Source organism: Xenopus tropicalis, chromosome 6 (genome assembly GCF_000004195.4).
Source record: "Xenopus tropicalis strain Nigerian chromosome 6, UCB_Xtro_10.0, whole genome shotgun sequence".
Classification (NCBI taxonomy): Eukaryota; Metazoa; Chordata; class Amphibia; order Anura; family Pipidae; genus Xenopus; species Xenopus tropicalis.
Window position 1 is genome coordinate 108388665 of NC_030682.2, and position 22853 is coordinate 108411517.

At 43.2% G+C, this 22853-nt stretch overlaps 1 protein-coding gene across 1 annotated transcript in view; it reads right to left on the reverse strand.

Annotated features, from left to right (window-relative positions):
- Positions 1 to 9252, reverse strand: part of rock1 (Rho-associated, coiled-coil containing protein kinase 1) — a 77910-nt gene extending 68658 nt beyond the window's left edge. Inside the window, exon 1 of the mRNA XM_002934134.5 lies at positions 7862 to 9252. Coding sequence (XP_002934180.3) covers positions 7862 to 7954 — 93 coding nt within the window. The 5' untranslated portion in view covers positions 7955 to 9252. The remainder of the gene's footprint in view (positions 1 to 7861) is intronic.
- Positions 9253 to 22853: the final 13601 nt, after the last annotated feature.

Sequence of the window (22853 nt, forward strand, 5' to 3'; positions counted from 1 at the left end):
GTCAACTCAAGCTGAAGCGATCTTGGGTGCTGCAGCAGGACAATGACCCAAAACACACCAGCAAATCCACCTCTGAATGGCTAAAGAAAAACAAAATGAAGACTTTGGAGTGGCCTAGTCAAAGTCCTGACCTGAATCCTATTGAGATGTTGTGGCATGACCTTAAAAAGGCGGTTCATGCTAGAAAACCCTCAAATAAAGCTGAATTACAATAATTCTGCAAAGATGAGTGGGCCAAAATTCCTCCAGAGCGCTGTAAAAGACTTGTTGCAAGTTATCTCAAACGCTTGATTGCAGTTATTGCTGCTAAGGGTGGCCCAACCAGTTATTAGGTTCAGGGGGCAATTACTTTTTCACACAGGGCCATGTAGGTTTGGATTTTTTTTTCTCCCTTAATAATAAAAACCCTCATTTAAAAACTGCATTTTGTGTTTATTTTGGTTATCTTTGACTAATAGTTAAATGTGTTTGATGATCAGAAACATTTTGTGTGACAAACATGCAAAAGAATAAGAAATCAGGAAGGGGGCAAATAGTTTTTCACACCACTGTATGTGTAAGGGCCAGACGGTTGTGAAAGATCCTCACTTGACATATACATATATTTTGCAATAATTGTCTACCTCCAATGGCTTATGGTCCCCATACACAAGCTGATAGTAGCTGCCGATGTCGGTCCCTTGGACCGATTCGGCAGCTTATCGGCCCGCATAGGGGCAGAAACGAGGGGCCTACCCGACCCTAAAATTGGCCAGATATCAATCAGCCAGGTTAGAAAATTCAGTCAGATCGGGGACCGCATCGGCTCGTTGATGCGGTCCCCGAACCGACTGCCCCACTGCCGCCCACATAATCCGATCTAATTATTTTTTTTTTGTACCTAAACGCTCCTCTATATCGCCCACCCGTAGGTGGGGATATCGGGTGAAGATCCGCTCGCTTGGCAACATCGCCAAGCGAGCGGATCTGCTCGTGTATGGGGACCTTTATTTAATGGGAGGTGTGTTGAGATCAATATGAGCAACAGCTTTACGCAGCAAAAAAGCCTTAATATTTCAGATTTTTAAAGTGAGGTCACTTGCATAGAAGTGACCTTACACAGAGCATCAAATAGAAATTAGAAATGATTTGTACTAATATTGCTGTGTACCAATTCAATCATTTTAGCTGTAGCAATAAGTTGCATGAGAATGTCACAGGCTACTGGTAGATCTTCCTGCAGCACCTCCGATGCCATAGGACCTGTATACTTGCAGGATACAAAATGAAACAAAGATTCATATAAACTGCAAAGTAGTATCTATATCCAAGGGTTTAAAGAGACATATTGGATAAATGAGAAAAACCCTAACCCTGTAGGCAATTATGAATAATATATGATGCTGGTTTCACTTTGGGCTAAACATTAATCCTGTCTGTAAAAATGGCCCTTTATTGGAGCTCCCTATAGATCCTATCAGTTCTCTGTCTGTGTTGGTAATGAAGGGCGGGCGTGCACTAACAGTCCCTGCCAGAAGCACAGTAGCAGGGGGAGAGCCAATCACAGCCTTGCACCCACACAAGCAAGGACAGGCTTCAGTTCCCTATCAGGTCAGCCTAGCTGCTGATTGGCTCCTGTCCTACAGTGCAGTGTGCCGAGAGCCGCTGGCTCCCCTGCACATCCAGAGAATTCAGCCGGCAGCATTGTTTTGCCTCCAATAAGGGTTAATTATATCCCTGTTTTAGTATCACAGAGGGAAAATAAAATATTTTTTAAAATGAATTATTTAATTAATATGGAGTCTATGGGAGATGGCCTTCCCGTAATTCGAAGATCCGTGAATTCGAAGTGTGAAGATCAGCTATCATCTGCTGTTTCATGTAGCCTCTCCGACAGGCATAGCATCAACCTGTGTGGAGCAACACTAAGGGGCACATTTACTTACCCACGAACGGGCCGAATGCGTCCGATTGCGTTTTTTTCGTAATGATCGGTATTTGCAATTTTTCGGAAAATTGTCGCGCCTTTTTCGTAGCCATTCCGAAAGTTGCGCAAAATGTTGCGATTTTTTCGTAGCGTTAAAACTTGCGTGAAAAGTCGCGCCTTTTTCGTAGCCATTCCGAAAGTTGCGCAAAATGTTGCGATTTTTTCGTAGCATTAAAACTTGCGCGAAAAGTCGCGACTTTTTCGCAGCTTTCGTGCCGAGTACGAAACATTTGGATTCATTCAAGCTTCAGTATGGTGACTTTTCTTGGGCCAGGTTGGAGCTGCAGGGTGCCATTGAGTCCTATGGAAGGCTTCCAAAATCATGCTAAGTCTGAAAGTTTCGCCCGCCGCTTATGAGCGCTCAATACGAAAAAGTCGCGACAAGATACGAGCGAATCGTAATGGCTACGAAAAACTCGCGTTTTTCGCGCAAGTCGTAATGGCTACGAAAAACTCGCGTTTTTCGCGCAAATCGTATTGGTTACGAAAAAGTCGCGACAATTTCAGAAAAGTCGTAAAGGCGCCGAAAAAAATCGCAAAAAATGCGAAAAAGTCACAAAATGTTCGTTTTCCAATCTGAATTTTTCCAATTCAGATTCGAATTCGTGTCTTAGTAAATCAGCCCCTAAGTGAATTTTGGCACCTAACTTTTATGTTCACACTGATATCCGCTCAGTGTTGCTACACACAGGCCGACGCCATTTTTATCAATGGGGTCACATGTAAGAGCGAATGACATTCAGATTTCCTCTGCCTGTGTAAAAAAAACAGCAGCTGCTTAAAGCAGGTGATCTGCCCAGTAGAATCTACCTATGTTACTTCAGCCACTATAGTACAGCACACAATAGGTTAAAATGATATAATCCACTACCAAGCATATTAATTTATACATGGCGCTTCTCCACTCTTTTCCTATCATAGCTGCCATATTTAAAATCATCCAGCATAGGAGCAGGAGTCTCTGTCCACTGCTAAGCTTCATGGTACCCTGTAAGAAGCAGGTTCCCACCACCCTTCAAGGGTACACGCAGGCAATGTAATAAATGCGCACTGTGCAGCAGACGTGCATGTCCTTCTTTCCTGCACAGGATGTGTATGAATCTTGTAGACAAACAGGAGCATGCTTGGAAAAAGAGCTGCTAGCGCAGGCTGGCTCCTTGACCAGCGCTGTTAGGCATGCACAGGAGACAACGCTTTGACCATCTTCAAAGGGGGCAGAGCTTCACACTAAATCAGGAAGTGACTGATCTGAACTGCAGTTTAGAGCTTTGAAAAGGTGGCCATACATGTTCAGACTTTAGTCTAGGATATCGATCTTATGTTTAAATGCAACAATCTAAAACTAAAATTCAGATTGAAATTGTAGGATAAAGCCACATCAGAGGATGTTCTGAACATGAAATAGTTGGCAGACAGCAATCGTACAAAAGTGATTTCCTGTAAATGCATTGTAGGTCCCCCAAGGATATCATCAGATACACAATACATGCACAGATTTTATTGTTTTCCGACCTAAATTTTCTAACCTGGCCAATCAGCTAAATCAGTGCTGTCCAACTTCTGTTGTACCGAGGGCCGGAATTTTTCCGACCTACGTGGTGGAGGGCCGATAATGGAAGCCAGTTTTGACCACTCCCCTTTTTGAAACCACACCCATGTTATCACAGACCATACCCATATTAATGGTTGTAGTACAGCAAAAACCTGCCATACTCTGCCTGCCCTACCCTGCCTGTGTGTGCCATACTCTGCCTTCCCTACCCTTCTTGTGTGTGCCATACTCTGCCTTCCCTACCCTGCCTGTGTGTGCCATACTCTGCCTTCCCTACCCTTCCTGCGTGTGCCATACTTTCACTGTGTTTGCCATTCTTGGCTGGTTTGTGCCATACTCTGCCTGTGTGTGCCATACTCTGCCTTCCCTACCCTGCCTGTGTGTGCCATACTCTGCCTTCCCTACCCTGCCTGTGTGTGCCATACTCTGCCTTCCCTACCCTGCCTGTGTGCCATACTTGGCTGGTTTGTGCCATACTTGGCCTGTGTGTGCCATACTCTGCCTGCCCTACCCTGCCTGTGTGTGCCATACTCTGCCTTCCCTACCCTGCCTGCGTATGCCATACTTTCACTGTGTTTGCCATTCTTGGATGGTTTGTGCCATACTCTGCCTGTGTGTGCCATACTCTGCCTTCCCTACCCTGCCTGTGTATGCCATACTCTGCTTGCCCTATGATGCCTGTGTGTATGGCACACACAGGCAGCCTACAGTGACACAATGCTGGCACTGCTCCTACAGTCTGCACAATAACTATATATTAAAAAACTTTTTAATTGCAGTACCACCTCAGTATATGTTCTTTTTGTAGTGTGCAGGGATTATTTGTGGGTTTCTACTGCTCCTGAGGTGTGAACAGGGGAACAATGGGGGTGATTACAGCCTGAGCATAAGGTGTGAACACTGCAGGGGTTTAACAGGTGTGAACAACACAGGGAATTACATATTTAAACAATACAGCCTGATTACAGCCTGAATCTGAGGTGAGAACCATGCAGGGGGGGCAGTTAATCACAGTACTGATACCATTTAAAGCTTACACAAGAGTAAGCCATCAAAGCAGCCAGACAGGTGGGGGGCCACACAGAGGGGGGTCGCGGGCCGCCAGTTGGACAGCACTGAGCTAAATGACCGATCACCATGGTAATAATTCGGAGCCACACACGGTCCGAAAATCATACTAAACTATGTTTGGTGCAATTTTATCGGTGCGTGTATGGCCAGCTTTGGAAATGGAAACAGACTGAAAATAGGGAGAAAGATATGTTTTGGGCACTATTAAGAGTAATGTCAGAGATTACAACAAAAAAAAAAAATTGGTGCAAGTGCTACATTATTTACTGTAATTACTATTGTTGAAAGTTTAACGTATACTGCAAACAACACAAAAGGAATAATACCCATTCAGGACAGAATAAAGAAAATAAATGTGGATTTTAAGAAGGATTGTAAGTATGGCCTCACCTTTAAAAAGTTTGTCTAGACAACTGCAGTTAACCATAATTATTAGTATTATAAATCTTTAGAATCAACGAGCTGAACACATATGAGATGACTATGGACTGCACAGAAAGGCTTTGGTTTAGAGATGTTCATGCTTTGGCCCTAAAGCAGTTGCTGCACTACAACAGCACCCCCCGCCCCAAGTTTTAACAACTGGTGAGGTGGGCTGGAAGCTGTAACTATGGTAACAGACTCAAAATACTGGTGGGTAAAGCTGTACCCAAAGTATAGCGCAAGGAAAAACTCAAGTGTTTACCTCCATTACAGCTCTGTTATCACTAAGTGGATGCCAACATCATCAATGTCACCTCGCTAATGACACCTCATTTATCACAACCCATGAATACTCTATTTCCTTTGATAGGAGTATTTAAATATAGGTATTTGTTGGTCACCCAACTCTAGCTTCCCAGCTGTGACTGACATTCTAAACAGATTATATTAATAAGCTACTGCAGAAAGAAGAGTGGGAGTAACAAGAATCTTAAAATGGAATGAGGTTGGTGGTCATGGTACATGATCATAAAGCCTAAATCACACGTGCATTTAGACAACACTAACGCAAGCAGAGGTATGTCTGTCACCACTCTATGTGCTCCAGAAACAAACTTTTGATTCAATAACGTTAGCAGTAGTAAAGCAGCCAAATCAACAGCAGCACAATTTCTTTGATGAAGCACAAAATATGGTAAAACGTTGTTTTGTGACCAAAATAAAGGCACCTTCTTCCTGCAGTTTATTTATGTGTTATAGTTCAAGCAACATTTGGGAAAGACTACTGACTACATTACACCCATCCACACCAGGATTTGCTAGGGCTAATTCTGTGCTTGTTTAACATTAGTAGTGGTGACAGAGGAAGAGGGGCCGTTTTTATTGCTGCTGTTTTCAACCATATGACAGTGCAAACATTCATCAGATTCTTTCAGGCCAAGTACACTGATAAGGCATAATAAGTGCCACCATTACGCATATGAACTGGATGTGTCTGAAAGTAACATGCTACAACGCCATGACAGTGACCTATGAAGAAGCAACATGCTGCAACACTGGCCTGACCATCCCCAATAGAATGATAAGCAAATCACCACTCATCTTCTTAGAGTTGTGACACACGGGGAGATTAGTCGCCGCAGGACAAATCTCCCTTGTCGCAGGCGACCAATCTCCCAAAATGCCATCCCACCGGTTAATATGTAAATCGCCGGTGGGATGGCATACGTGGCGATTTCCTGAAATCGATCGCGGCACCTCATATGCCATCCACTGGCAATTTACATTTTAGCCAGTGGGGTGGAATTTCGGGGAGATTAGTTGCCCGTGACTAATCTCCCCATGTGCCACAGCCCTTAGGGCTAACGGAACATGGGGCAGTTGGAAAGCCACTGATATCTAGCAGTGGTGGACTAAACGCCTTAGTCTGTCACTGCATGTAATTTTGCTCAGGCTAGCAGACCACTTTACAAAAAAAAAAATCAAGTTATTGTATGTGCACAGAGGTTAATATTAATGATAAACGAGTTGCCCCTAAAACCATGGAAAAGGAGAGTTTAAACCAGGGATCTCCAACCTTTATTACTCGTGAGCCACACTCAGATGTAAAAAGTGTTAGTGAGTCACACAAGCGTGAAAAAAGTTATTTGGGGATGTCAAATGAGGACTGTGATTGGCTATTTTGTAGCCCCATGTGGAGGCTCTGTGCTTCCAAACTTGCCTCCAAGCCAGAAATGTAAAAATGGGCAAGAGGGTGGTGAGCAACATGATGCTCCCGAGCCACTGGTTGGGGATCACTGGTGGCCCAGCTTCTTTCCTGCCCTGTCCCAACCCCACTCCTGAGAAACTGATTGCCACTGTTATTTACATGCTCAGATCCACCCCCAGTGATGTCAGAGCAGGTTGGATGCAGGTATATAAATCATTATGGCAGGCTTGATGGGGAACACTGTTCACATGGATCAAAGTTTTTTGAACCACACATTACTAGTCCCCATAGCACCGTGCGCATCAGCTGAGAGCGCTTAATAGTAAACAAACTTCCCAAGCAGTGACAGGTGGAGCAGGGCATTTAGCCACTGTTTTCCAGTGGAATACAGGGCATACAAAATACCCCAAATGTATTAGGCCTTAGAGATTCCTACAGATAGAGATGGCTAGAGATGACAGGCAGATTTTGGTCAGAAATTTGTCCTCTAGTGTCTGGTTCTTCTATGCTAAATTAAAGATGCCCCACATCATAAGCCTTATGGGACAGATATCCCCAGTACAAGTAGGCAGGTCCAAATACCTTCTCTCCCCTGATTAACAACGAAACCATGATTAACAATGAAATCCTTGCAAGAATAAACCAGCTGACAGCATCTGCAAAAATTCATGTGCAACTTAATGGAAAAGGCAAAATGGGATCCAACCCGGTTACATTTACAGCTTGTGAAGCTACACATGGCCATACACCAGTTCTAGCAGTCCAACAGACTTACACAACCTGGTCCTGGATAACCAACACACAAACACTGCTTATTGCTCCATTGTGGTTGCCATATAATACAAACAGTAAATTCCATTGACTGCTTCTCAGTTGCTGTTGTACTACAACTCCCAGACGCCACAGAGGAAGAAATGGCAAGGCCTGCTAATGGAATTTCTTTGTGGGGGAATGTGAATGACCCGTAGACCTTTAGCTTGCTTCTGAACTGGGAGTGGGAGTTTAACAAGGGCTGCAGCTGGGACACTGCTAATGCCTAGTAATAAATGCCCTCTCTATCCTACCCTAACCCGTCCCTCATTCCGAGTTGTAGTTCAGTAGCACTGGCACAAGCTGAACTTATTGGGCTGAAGACACTCACCAGCAGACAGTCGGTGTTAACCTCAGACTTGGGATCTCGTAAGATGCCATCAATCCTCCCGCAGCGGGACTCGAAGTTGTCCCCTGTAGACATGGTGAGAATGGGCTGTGCCAGGGGGGCACTATATGTGGGTGCGCCCGTATATGTATCTATGTGCGTATCTCTCCCCGATCCTCCCTCCTATTACTGAGATTAATGTCCGTGCGTCCCTCACCCCCGCTTCATGGCCCGGCTGTGTGGTGTGATGGGCCCCGGCATCCTCTCCTAGGGCCTCCGGACACATAAACACAGGCCTGGGCCAACCCCTCCCCGCCCCGGGGATAGTCACACCCCGAGAGCTGCGAGAAGAACGCAAAGCAGGTGACAGCTGAAATAGCGCTCCGTGACAGCTCCGGCCTTAATTCAGAGAGCCCTGTCACCCGCAAGCAGCACCCCCTAGTGTGATCTGTGCCCCCTCCTTCTTCTCCTTCTCACTGGCCTCCCCGCCGCCTCATCATGTCTCCTTAGGCCTGCACTGCCACCAGCTCTTGCCACGCTCTTTCCCCCGCCTCACGTTGTACAGGGCCTGAAAGAAATCTTGGTATTTCCTTTACTGTACAGCGTTGCGGCACCGATCGCCCTGGCTCACAGAATCTCTACAAACATGTCCGCCTTCCTGTTCAAACAGACACTGGCGGTTGGAAGGAAGCTGCGCTGCTTTGCGCAGGCGCCAAAACTTAGGAGTAGCTGCGGGGGAGGCAGAAAGGCGGAGCCGACGAAATCTCGGAAGCAGAGTCAGGAAGAAAAGTGCCGGTCACTACCATACTAACCAACTAAGAGCAAAAACATATAACCGCCGCTCGGATCTTCTACATTAGAAATCAGTATTGCGCTGACTGGAACACTTGTGCGAGCGACTAATTCGGAACGCACGTTTCTCTATAGAGTCGCCACACGGCTTCAATCTGCTGCGTGCAGTAGCTCACAAGTTTTCAATGAACGCTCAATTCGGCAGGAAAAGGTGGTAATGTTTCAGCCACCTGGGCCTGGCTGCTGGAACGGAAGCGTGACGGGCGGGAAGAAAGGAGTGTCACAGAGTTGGGCGGCAGCGTGAAAAGGGAATGAGCCGGTAGCTGCAACCTTTCATTACATGAGGCTTGCCCTGCTTTCTTAGCAGCAACTAATCCGCCGTATGGGAGGAAATCCGAATAAAATAGGGAAAGCCTAGAACAAAAGGGAAACTTTGCTAGAAAAAATGGGAAAAGTGGTAGAAGAGCAGGTCTGAACTGGGCTTCAGAATAGGCCCTGACATTTCAAGTACATTTGTACATAGATGGCCAAAACCCCTCAGCAGCCCAATTAAAGGAAAACTATACCCCCAAATACTTAACCAACAGATAATATAAACTATGTTAAGTCACCTAATAAATGAAGCGTATGTAAAACTTTATTTATAAAGCGCCACAAGGGTACGCAGCGCTGTACAGTCTTACAGAATACAAAATTACACACAGGGAGGACGAGTGATATAATAAATACATATATATTTATATAAGTGCCATGTGGTATGAGACACAGTAGGAAGGAGGTCCCTGCCCTGTAGAGCTTACAATCTGAGTGGTTGGGTAACATACAGGCACACATTGGAAGGTAAGAGTGCATCAGGTATGGGCATTTGCCCTTAAGCGCAGGACTGGGCAAAATAATGTTTTAGTGCTCCAGAAGGTAACAGCTGAGTTTTTTCTTAAAGAGAGTGGGTGAGTTTTCCCTACGGAGGGATTCAGGGATAGAGTTCCAGAGGTAAGGAGCAGCGAGATAGAAAGGTTTAAGACGGGAGAGCGCAGTGGGTGTGGATGGTGTAAAAAGACGGAGGCTCTGAGAGGAGCGGAGGAGACGACCAGGAACATGTAGGGAGACCAGTGAAGAAATGTAGTGAGGAGCAGAGGAGTGAAGGGCTTTGAATGTCAGCAGAAGGATTTTGTAAGCTATCCTTTGTTTGACAGGCAGCCATGCTAGTGAGCTTAATTGAGGCTGAGCAGGATCCCTCTTAGGAGAGAGCAGGAGGATCCTGGCAGCAGAGTTTAAGATTGATTATATTAAATCAGAATTTTCACAATCGTTCCCAGCGCTGATGTAACATTTCAACATTGTGGATGTTATCGTTTTTAATTTTATTGTTACTTATCAGCTTCAGTAAGGGTACAAAACATATGGTTGGGCCTACGCTGGCAATAAAGTGAATCACCGGTGGCAAAACATATACAGATATATTTTTCCACCAGCAATTCACTATATCGCTGAGAGGAAAGCATTCTGGAGAGATTTTTTTTGCCAGATTTAGCTGCGGGCAACACATCTTACCATTTAAAGTGGCATTTACTTAGAAAAGGAAATATTGTAGATGTACAGTGGCTTGCAAAAGTATTTGGCCCCCTTTAACTTTTCCACATTTTGTCACATTACAGCCACAAACATGAATCAATTTTATTGGAATTCCACGTGAAAGACCAATACAAAGTGGTGTACACATGAGAAGTGGAATGAAAATCATACATGATTCCAAACATTTTTTACAAATAAATAACTGCAAAGTGGGGTGTGCGTAATTATTCAGCCCCCTTTGGTCTGAGTGCAGTCAGTTGCCCATAGACATTGCCTGATGAGTGCTAATGACTAAATAGAGTGCCCCTGTGTGTAATCTAATGTCAGTACAAATACAGCTGCTCTGTGATGGCCTCAGAGGGTGTTTAAGAGAATATTGGGAGCAACAACACCATGAAGTCCAAAGAACACACCAGACAGGTCAGGGATAAAGTTATTGAGAAATTTAAAGCAGGCTTAGGCTACAAAAAGATTTCCAAAGCCTTGAACATCCCACGGAGCACTGTTCAAGCGATCATTCAGAAATGGAAGGAGTATGGCACAAGTGTAAACCTACCAAGACAAGGCCGTCCACCTAAACTCACAGGCCGAACAAGGAGAGCGCTGATCAGAAATGCAGCCAAGAGGCCCATGGTGACTCTGGACGAGCTACAGAGATCTACAGCTCAGGTGGGGGAATCTGTCCATAGGACAACTATTAGTTGTGCACTGCACAAAGTTGGCCTTACGGAAGAGTGGCAAGAAGAAAGCCATTGTTAACAGAAAACCATAAGAAGTCCCATTTGCAGTTTGCCACAAGCCATGTGGGGGACACAGCAAACATGTGGAAGAAGGTGCTCTGGTCAGATGAGACCAAAATGGAACTTTTTGGCCAAAATGCAAAACGCTATGGGGCTGATTTACTAAGACACGATTTCGAATCCGAATTGGAAAAATCCGATTGGAAAACGAACATTTTCCGACTTTTTCGTATTTTTTGCGATTTTTTCGGCGCCTTTACGACTTTTCGGAAATTGTCGCGACTTTTTCGTTACCAATACGATTTGCGCGAAAAAACGCGAGTTTTTCGTAGCCGTTACGATGCGCTCGTATCTTGTTGCGCCTTTTTCGTATTGAGCGCTCGTAAGCGGCGGGCGAAACTTTCAGACTTAGCATGATTTTGGAAGCCTCCCATAGGACTCAATGGCACTCTGCAGCTCCAACCTGGCGCCTGATTCACTAAAGTGCGTTAAAAATTATCGCACGCTTTTGCGCGGTAAATTTGCGCGCGATTCACCATAGTATTATCGCGTGCGAAAAATCGCCATTTTCGCATGGGTTATTTCTCGCGCTAGTTTTACCGTTATGCGTTAATTTCCGCGCTGAAAAGAATACGATCGCATGATTCACTATAACTTTTGCGCGCTAAATATCGCATTCGGCTATGCGAAAATTAACACCTACTACAGGCAGGCGAAAAATTATAGAAAAGTGCAGTAAATGAGTTTTTTGCAATAAAATATGGACTTACAGTGTTATTTATTCAAGTATGTGTTTCCCCCAGAGTAACGCAGCCGCCAGTTTGCAGGGAAATGGTCATTTTTAATACAGTAATTTTGGCGTGTACAGTATTGGCGTGTATGGCTAACATGGCGTGCGTTCATTTGCGCGACTATTTATATTTGGCTACAAGTGATGAAATGTTTTGCCAGGCATGGATTTGCAGCGAATTTTTGCACGTGCGTTGAATTTTTTCACGGCAGATTTTTTCATTTCATTCATTGTTTTGCAAAACAATCTGCCAATGGCAAAACGCATGAAAAAATTCGCAACGCAAAAATTCACCGCACGTCAAAAAATAATAGTCACGGGCAACAATTTTTTTGCCCGCACAACATTTTTGCCGTTTCGGGGATCTAAAGAAAGATTTGCTAATTTTTCACCAAAGATAGTTACATAGTTACATAGTTACATAGGGTTGAAAAAAGACCTGTGTCCATCAAGTTCAACCCATCCAAGTAAACCCAGCACACCTAACCCACACCTACCAATCTATACTCACATACATAAACTATAAATACAACCACTAGTACTAACTGTAGATATTAGTATCACAATAGCCTTGGATATTCCAGAACACATTTGCTCATCACTAGTGGCTACTATTTATAAGCATCTACTATTTATATGATACCATTTATATGTGGCTAATATTTATATACACCATTTATATGCAGCGGCAATCTTTATACACTATTTCTAAGCTACCATTCATATGCGGCGACTATTCGTGTGCGTAATTTAGCACATGTACCAGCAAATACCGCATTGAAATAGTCTTTGCGAGTTAAATAACGCATGCAATATCGTGCGTAAAAAAGCGCGAGTATGCTTATAGTGAATCGTGCGAAAAATTGCCAAAATTAAGAGGCGGTAAAAATTTTAGCGCACAATAAGAATAGCGCACGTTTTATCGCATTTTAGTGAATCAGGCCCAGGGCCTGATTCACTAAAGTGCGATAAAACGTGCGCTATTTATAACGTGCGGTAAAAATTTTACCGCGTCTTAATTTTGGGGATTTTTCGCACGATTCACTATAAGCATACTCGCGCTTTTTTACGCGCGGTATTTCATGCAATAATTGTCGCAACAAACCTATTACATGAAAAACGCGACAATCGGCAGCATAAAAATGGCGACATTTTGCCCTGGGAGAGCACAGAGTGCTAAAGAGGTGCTGTATAAAAGTTTATTTGCAAAAAAACCCCCCAAAATTATAAAAATCTAAGTAAGAAAAAAAAAGAAGTGCTAGAGATAATAAAATGGGCGGGGGGGGGGGCATTTAAGAATATTTAGCCAAATACTTAGGGGTCCGTTTGCTAAAGTGGCTTAAATTAAGTTAGAGATTTTAGACACAGAATAAATGGCAAATATGTTATGGGCACTTTATTAAACGGGGACAAATATAATATTGCAATTATTCTGGCAACAAAACATTGGATTGGCAGTTATCACACTCGCCAGAAAATACGCTACTTATTAACGCAAGTTTTACTATTCAGCAAAATGGCCTCAAGACAAAATTGTTGCCAGAATATTTGCAAACATTTAACCCATATAGCATATTGATGTGTTACTGATAAATGTAAGAGTGTAGGAGAAACTACATGAAAGTATAGAATACCATATCAATGAAGGATAAATAATGAGACATTACTCAGTTCAAAAGTATAAAACTAAAAACTTTTACTTATAAAATAAAAAAAGGGGGGGGGGGAAACTTAGGGCTTGCTGCCCTTGAGTTCGGTGACTTCCCTCCTCAGTTCAGCAACTTCCCCCCGGAGCTGGGCCACCTCAGCCCTCACATTGTCCAGGTCCTCCTGCATGGACCGTGATCTTCCCTCGTCAGCAGGAGAACCTGGGGGCTGGGAGGGGAACTCGGGGACAAACTGGGAGAGGAGTAAAGGGGGGGTGTCCATGGCCTCCTCGGCCTCGGCGGCCTCCTCCGCCTCATCTGAGTCTGGGGCCTGGCTGGGTCTTGGGGCCTGGCTGGGGCCTCTGGGGCCTGGCTGGGTCCTCGGGCCTCTGGGGCCAATAGTTGGGCCTCGGGGGACGGTGGATGGGCCTCGGGGGCCTGGCTGGGGCCTCTGGGGCCTGGCTGGGTCCTGGGGCCAATAGTTGGGCCTCGGGGGACGGTGGATGGGCCGCTGGGGCCGGTAGAGGCTGGAGGGCCTGGGGTTGGGCCTGGGGAGGAGGCGCCAGCTGAAGTTCTGTGAAATAGTATTGCAAGATGTTATTTTGTGTAATATATTATATATATATATACATTCATACACCATCATAAATAACGGGGCCCCTCACAACAACATTTTTTGGGCCCCCCTCCTCCCACGCCCCAATGGCCCCTCCCCCTGTGAACCCTCACATCAATACAAAGGACACACAAACATTGTTAGCCAGGGCCCCCTAAAACATTCGTGGCCCTTCCCCCAAATGACTCACACTATGGGCCGCTCCCTGCTGCTTCCCCCCTGCTTTAAACTCATTTATGCATATGTATTTGACAATAGATGTGTATATATATATATATATACAATAGGAAGTGCTGGGAAGCTGCACACCATAAGGAACAATAATACCTGGGTGCCTGTGGCAAAACAAAATCTAGACAGGCATGGGGTGACAGCACACACAGGATTTTGACAAGGAGTCACAAATATGTGAAATAATATTCAGAGGTTTATTGTGACCAACGTTTCAGTTCCTCACTGGCATTATGGTTGAACGTGATGGACGTATGTCTTTTTTCAACCCAACTTACTATGTTACTATGTTACTTTCATCATCCCTGACATTTCTTACATTTGTACCTTTAGTTCAAATTACTTGCTAAATCTTTTACTGAACGTATACTGTAACAGCATAATAAAGTACAATAATTACCTTCTCTAATTTCAGCGACCAGTTCTGGGCTCCTGCGCTTAAGGTCGGACCACAGCCGCCGGAGCTGGTGGGGGCCCACATCAAGGGCAAACCTGGCGAGCAAACCCTCTCTTAGCTCAGCCAGGATTGCCCTCTTCCTCTCGTGGATCCCTATGTCCCCCGGCGTTGGCTGGTCATATCCTGCACGCAGGAGCACGCTGATTATATAGCGCCTCTCCCCTGGTAGCAAGTCTGAAACCCCAGGCATCCTCACCTTTGCTGCCTCCAGGCTGAATGACACAAAATGGCCCGAAGTCGCACATGTCACGAGATTACAAAATCGCCACAAAATGTCCGCAATTCGCGAGATTACAAAATCGCGTAAAAAAAATCGCCAAAATATGCATAGTAATGTATTTTGCACGAAAAAAATATTCGCCGCTACAGTACTGTATATTTTGGCGACAACATATTCACCGCTATAGTACTGTATATTAGTAGCGAAATTCCATACATGCCAAGACTTTAGTAAAATTGAGTAAAAAGACACATACTTGAATAAATAACACTGTAAGTCCATATTTTATTGCCAAAAACTCATTTACTGTACTTTTCTATAATTTTTCGCCTGCCTGTAGTAGGAGTTAATTTTCGCATAGCCGAATGCGATATTTAGCGCGCAAAAGTTAGAGTGAATCATGCGATCGTATTCTTTTCAGTGCGGAAATTAACGCATGCGCTAAAACTTGCGCGAGAAATAACCCATGCGAAAATTGCGATTTTTCGCACGCGATAATACTATGGTGAATCGCGCGCAAATTATTTTCCGTTTTTAAATTTTTATCGCACTTTAGTGAATCAGGTCCTTAGCATGATTTTGGAAGCCACCCTGCAGCTCCAACCTGGTCCAAGAAAAGTCACCCTACTGAAGCTTGAATGAATCCGAATCTTTCGTACTCGACATTTCGCACAAGTATTAACGCTACGAAAAAATCGGTAGATTTTGCGCAACTTTCGGAATGGCTACGAAAAACTTGCGTTTTTACGCGCAAATCGTATTGGTAACGAAAAAGTCGCGATAATTTTCCGAAAAAATCGCAAAATACTGATCATTACGAAAAAAACGCAATCGGACGCATTCGGCCAGTTCGTGGCTTAGTAAATGTGCCCCTATGTGTGGCGGAAAACTAACACTGCACATCACTCTGAACACACCATCCCCACTGTCAAATATGGTGGTGGCAGCATCATGCTCTGGGGGTGCTTCTCTTCAGCAGGGGCAGGGAAGCTGGTCAGAGTTGATGGGAAGATGGATGGAGCCAAATACAGGGCAATCTTGGAAGAAAACCTCTTGGAGTCTGCAAAAGACTTGAGACTGGGGCGGAGGTTCACCTTCCAGCAGGACAACGACCCTAAACATAAAGCTAGGGCAACAATGGAATGGTTTAAAACAAAACATATCCATGTGTTAGAATGGCCCAATCAAAGTCCAGATCTAAATCCAATTGAGAATCTGTGGCAAGATCTGAAAACTGCTGTTCACAAACGCTGTCCATCTAATCTGACTGAGCTGGAGCTGTTTTGCAAAGAAGAATGGGCAAGGATTTCAGTCTGTAGATGTGCAAAGCTGGTAGAGACATACCCTAAAAGACTTGCAGCTGTAATTGCAGCAAAAGGTGCTTCTACAAAGTATTGACTCAGGGGGCTGAATAATTACGCACACCCCACTTTGCAGTTATTTATTTGTAAAAAATGTTTGGAATCATGTATGATTTTCCTTCCACTTCTCACATGTACACCACTTTGTATTGGTCTTTCACGTGGAATTCCAATAAAATTGATTCATGTTTGTGGCTGTAATGTGACAAAATGTGGAAAAGTTCAAGGGGGCCGAATACTTTTGCAAGCCACTGTATCTAGTAGAAGTAAATCTAGAGCAACTGGACTTGAGATTTACTTCTAGATATACTATGACATGGGTAAATGAAAACCTTCATAGACATACTGTAGATGTATTTGTGATGAACAGGAGCTAAAGCTGCATGACTGATATTTAGGTGCAAAAAAAACCCCTGAAAACTCAAATGTAAAAATTTGTCATCTGAAAGCTTGCAAGTTTCTATAGAAGTCCGTAGAAGTTGTCCTAGGCCTAGTCAAGCCATAAGGCTAGGCCTTACCTAGGCAAAAAAAATATATTATAAATGCATAGGTTGACATACTAAGGAAATGGAACCTGGTTTTAATGGTGATTATATTAAATAATTTGTAATTAATACTGGGATGCGGTGAAAACTATATCTAATGATGACAAAATAAAAAAAAGGAAAAGAAGGGTTAAATCATAACAGTTGTCAAATGTTGGGTAACCCCCCCCCCCCAGTGATTTTAGTTACTTATCTCATATGTAGAACACTTTTTATTTACATTAGATGAAGTTTATATCAAATCAGAATTTTTACAATCGTACCCTGTTAAGGCACAACAGGTGTCAAATGTTGGGTACCCTCCAGTGATTATAGTTACTTATCTCATATGTAGAACACCGTTTTTCCAACTTCTGTGGTACTGAGCGCCGGAATTTTTCTGGTCTACATAGTGGAGGGTCGATACTGGAAGCCAGTTTTGACACTCCTGCTTTTTAAACTACACTTCAAACCACACCCATGTTATCACAAGAGCTTTTAAGACCACACCCACATTAATGGTGGTAGAGCAGCAAAAACCCAGGGCACAACAACCCCCAGCACATAATTACATCATATATATGACTATAATATAATAACTATTTCCTAATGCTAACAAACCCCTACCAGGTTTACCTCCCATAGGCAGCACAGGGTAGGGTTAGTATGGCACACAGGTAGCGGGGGGCAGGCAGAGTATGGTACACACAGGCAGAATAGGGCAGGCAGAGTATGGCACAGACAGGCAGCGGAGGGGAGACAGAGTATGGTATTCACAGGCAGCATAGGGTAAGCAGAGTATGGCACACAGGCAGAGAATGGCACACACGCAGCATAAGGCAGACAAAATATGGTACACACAGACAGCGTAGGGCAGGCAGAGTATGACATCCACACAGGCAGCATAGGACAGGCAGTTCATACAATGACAGTTTGAGGTGTGAACAATGTGGCACAGTCAGCCTAAATTTTGAACAATGCAGGGACCAAAAGGTGTAAACGATAAAGGGGATTACAGCCTAAATCAGAAGTGTGAACAAAGGAGGGGGGCAGTTAATCCCACAAATTTTGCTCACATACGGAGCAATGGGGACCTCTCCCCACTCCCGCTCCGTATGGAAGTTTTAACTTTGGAGCATGCACGTGCTCGTTTGCGGGGGGGGGGGTGTACACGCAGGGGAGGGATTGCGGGCCGCCAGAAGAAATCCCGTGCTGTGCATGTGCATCAAGTTTGTTTTTTCTTTCTACTGCAAATGCATACCCAGCGGGAAGAAGATTCTGTGTTGCTCATTTAGAAGTACATGGCCCCAGTTTCTCTCCTAGTTTTCTGACACTCACAATTATTTAAACTTTCTTTCTCCTCTAAAATACATACTAGGAGGTATTTGACAAAAGTATTCAGACACCTGCCTATCCAACACTTCCAAAACAAGGGGAGGGCCAATAGATGTTGGAATGTATTTAGTTAGATTGGCTTTCAGTAGCCTGAAGAGTATTTGTGAGGTTAGATGTTAATGTTGAACACTGAAGTCTTTAGCTGCCAATACACGCACCGATACTATTGTACGGAACCTCGTTTCGTACGATATTTAGTGCGTGTATGGCAAGTCGGCGAGTCGTCCAATATCGCAGGAGGCTGCTGATATCGGTCAACTCGCCGATCGGGTGGGTTAAAAGATTTTGATCGGGCGCCATAGAAGGCGCCTGAGCAAAATCTGCCTTTAGGGCTGAATCAGCAGAAGGAGGTAGAAATCCTATTGTTTCTACCTCCTTATCTGCCATTTCAGCCCTGAACGTTAGTGGCAGATTGACCGATCTTTTGTGCGACCGATGGTCGCACGAAAGATCGAAAATCGCCACGTGTGTGGCCACCTTTACTTGTACTTTGCTTTCTAGTGCATCCAACAAGAATGATGCTTTCATGGTTCTGTTTGGTGCGGTGCCAGTATTCTGTTTGTGTTAATTTTATCTATTTATTATTTATAATAAACATATTTCTAATTTAGTGTAAGGGTAATGGCACACCTGTGGTTAAACCTGTTCTGTATCAGATGTAAATCACCAGAAATTCTGTCTCTCTGCATGTTAGATTTGTGCCAAAGTAATTTTTTTGTTTGTATTTTATTTGTGCTGCAATCAGTTATCAGTTCTAGGCAAAATCTACATCCCCTAAAAGTTGTATTAAGCCTGTTAAAATTTGTTCTGAAAAAAAATTCAATTTTGTGCGTAAAAAATGGCAATTTCTATCTGAAATGTTCACATTGCACTGCACCTGAACAGGATAAGAAAGTTCACATGTACATTAGCAAGTGTGATTTCTATAGTGGCATAAAAAGACAATGACTTTTAGTGATTTTGTATCTGTGCAGGAAAGATGCATAGTTTACATAGTTAACATAGTACTTTTAAGTTGAAAAAACAGGTCCAGCACATTCAACCTTTTGGCAAAATAAAACCTGCTTAACTGCTAGTTAATCCAGAGGAAGCTGATAATCTAAAGCCATCTGCAATTTGCCACAGAGGGTGGAAAAATGCCTTACAGACCCCCAGAGGGCAATTTGACCAGTCCCTGGATCAACTCGTTCTTAGTTCATTTTAGTAGTTTCTACAAAGGCATCCATCGCTTTCTTGAAGCTAATTAATGTAAAGAAAGAAAACACCGCAACTCACATCTCTTCCTGTAAGAAACCCTTTTCATACCTTGAAGGGGATGCGGGCGACTAATCTCCCCAACATGCCATCCCACCGCCAAGAAAGTAAATTGCCAGTGGGATGGTATGCACATAACTTTGGTTGCCCGAAGTTGCCTCACAAGGAAATTTTGGGCGCTGAGTCTGCCACCCCACCAACGATTTACATTCTTGCCGGTGGGATGGTATGTTGGGGAGATTAGTCGCCTGCAATTGTTAAGATTTGTCGCAGGCAACTAATCTCCCCATGTGCCACTGCCCTAAGATGGGAAAGCACTATAACAGATTTGTTCAAAAAAAAGATTGCAAAGCATTTAAAACACAGCTAACTGGATTCCTTCTGTATTCCTTCTGTCTGCAGCTGAATGAGGATTGGGCTTATTTCACTCTCTGCTCAGATTTTCCTGCCTTATCTGTGCCTGATTTGCTCTTATCAGCAACTGACCAATGACAATCCAGTAATCAAACTCCTGTGCTTTTTTTCAAGTCTGATCTAGGACAGTCCCTGCTTTTTTTTTTTTTTTTTTCAAGTCTGGTACAGTGCAGTCCCCTGCTTTTTTCACATCAGGATGGCCACTGGCCGTGTAGGTTTTCAGAAACTGTGATCAGAGCTCAGTTTAGGCAAATAGGATAAGATGCGAAATACAAAGGCTTTTTAAAAATGGTAGAGAATGTTTAATGGGTTTATATTGCAAATGTATTTAATTTGGTCTAAATAACCCACAAAAGGATTTTTTCCTTTATATCCACTTTGAGATGGAACCTACTTTCTACTAATCTCAGTGGATGCCCTTGTGTCTGCTGGAAAGATTTATTGTTGAATAATGCATCAGGAAATTTATTGTATGGTTTCCTTACAATACATATTGTATATGTATTACCTTCTTATTCGCTTTTCTATAGTAAACAATCCCAGCTTGGTTAGTCATTCTTCATAACTTCAACCTTCCAAACCCTCAGCTTAGTCTTTCTTCTCTCCTCTATATTTTCTCTATCTTCAGTACTATCCCTTTGGAGCACTGGAGACCAAACCTGCACTGCATATTCTAGGTGTAGTACCAGTGCTTTTTTAATAATCTCCTCTCCTCCCATAAATCTGTACCACTTTTAATAATCTTACAACAAATCAATGGTTATATAGATATCTGTGAAAATGTTGTGTAGTAGAATCTGCAGTTTTTCCCTGATGCCAAGTATAGTGAAAGCATTAACTATCTGATGACTGGCATCTTACTTTCCTCTTATCGTGGGATTGCTAAAAAGTCATACAAGTAAGCTATGTATACGTTTTGTGATCCTTAGGTAAATACTATGCTCCCTGCCATGATACTTATTCATACCATGCTGATATTTGCTACCTCAGTAGCTTTAATTTATGGGCGTGATACAATTCTATTGTGTGTTTTGTTAGCACTTATCTTTAATAAGAGCTATTGCAGGTTTATTGTGTTTAATGCCAGAGGGGTATATGTTAGACAAAAGAGGCTTTCTCCATACTTCACACAATTGCTAATGAACCTGTAATACTGCTGAATTAATCATAAGTGCCTCTTATATGTCACAATTGTTAATGTACATGTAAGATCTGTTAATCAATCATAAGTGAAGGCCGCACTGAGCCAAGGTGTAGGAAGAAGGAGAATTAATAGCCCAGTACCTTAATTGATACAGTCCCCATATATCGCATATTATTGTTCCTATTACAAAAATACCCCTCCTCATTTACCGATTCAGTTCAGTTTAAAGGAAGGTATCATTATTTATTCATATTGTGAAAATTAAAATAAGAAACTTTATTAGTGTAATTAATAAAAAAAATTTGTTTTGTTTCGAAAAATAATCAAGTAACTTTACCCTATTCTTACTTTACAATCTGTCTTTCTACATGCATGAGTTGCAAGACAGTTATATCAAGTACATCATCGGTATGTATTCACCAAGGGACATAAAGGTGCTTCTATAGAGACATATTGTTGAGTGGGGGCTAGTGAAGATGAACTTTATTATTAAAAAATTGGTACATAATTTTTAACTGTAGTTCCCAGTTATCCCTGTTCCTACTGGAATGCCATTGACTGTGTTGTACAGCCCCACTGAATCTGCTGTGTGCATCATTAAAGGGGAACTGTCATGGATGGGAACCTGCTTAACTTGGCTCAGTTCTGACAGGCGGTTCTGTGTACTGACCAGACCCTATCTGATAGAAAACCTGGAAAAGACATTGAAGAAGGTCTAAAAACTCAACCCAATTTATGAGAAAAACATGAAAGAAGCCACATATCACTTGCTTTTTTGAGCAGCAGCAATCTAGTTATTTGCAACAAAGGCCTAGTAATTTGAAACATACATGCTAAGTGAGCTGGTAGGTGATACTGGGAGTTGTAATGAAACAATAACTTTAGGGAATTTTATTCTTGTAAAACAATTTACTGTTTGTGCAATAAAATTGTAGTCACTCTTTATATGTATGCAAGCTAATTGATAGCAGAATATATAGCCATTTCTTAGGCTAATCCCAGACGTAGCATATTTTTGGCAAACTGAAAAACGCTTGCTGAGAATACACCCCTATATATGAAAATCCTCCTACCTGTGCCTGCACCTGAAAACATTGAATACGCTTGGATGCATGCACATGTAGCTGATATCCACCAAAAAATGTGAGACTTTTCAGCGTGTGTGGCAGTAGCCTTAAGAATACATGGACTGGCTATAGCAGAGTAATTGCTACAGGCTGACCAAGTGGGACTGATTAGACTTAGCTGGCTAATCAAGAAGCCTGAAAGCTTGGCTAGTTAGTCTACAGGAGAGCTCTGACAGAGACATAGAGAGGTGTGAATCCAACATACAGAAATCTATGTGCCTGTACACATACAGTTACCTCTGCAGAGAGGTCTGTAATATTGTTGCAATTGATCTCTCACGGTCACTGGTATGGAGGAAATCTCTTATACTCTCTTTTTTTACCCCTGTATCTGGCAATTGAAGTAAGATTTGTATCTGTGTGTGTAAATTGCAGGAGGGTGACTGGCAATGGATCTAAGCCTGCTGGTGGGCAGCAAAAAAACAGAATGCAAAAGAGCCTGAAGTGCTGTGTATATGTGGATATAAAGCTGCTTTACTGTTATATGTACAAACAGCGCCGGATTTCAACTTCAGGTGTACCCCTGACCCCCCTTCCCGCGCGCAAGCATTTCGCCCCTAAGTTTATGCTGTCCTAGGCCCGGGCCTTTGTACAAATGCAGCTTCATCAGCACCTAGCTCAGCCCGACTCCATTCCTTTACTTTCCCTTTGCACATGTTTGCTGCTGAGAGGTGTGGCCTCATGACATGCCACAGCAAATCAGCTTTCACTG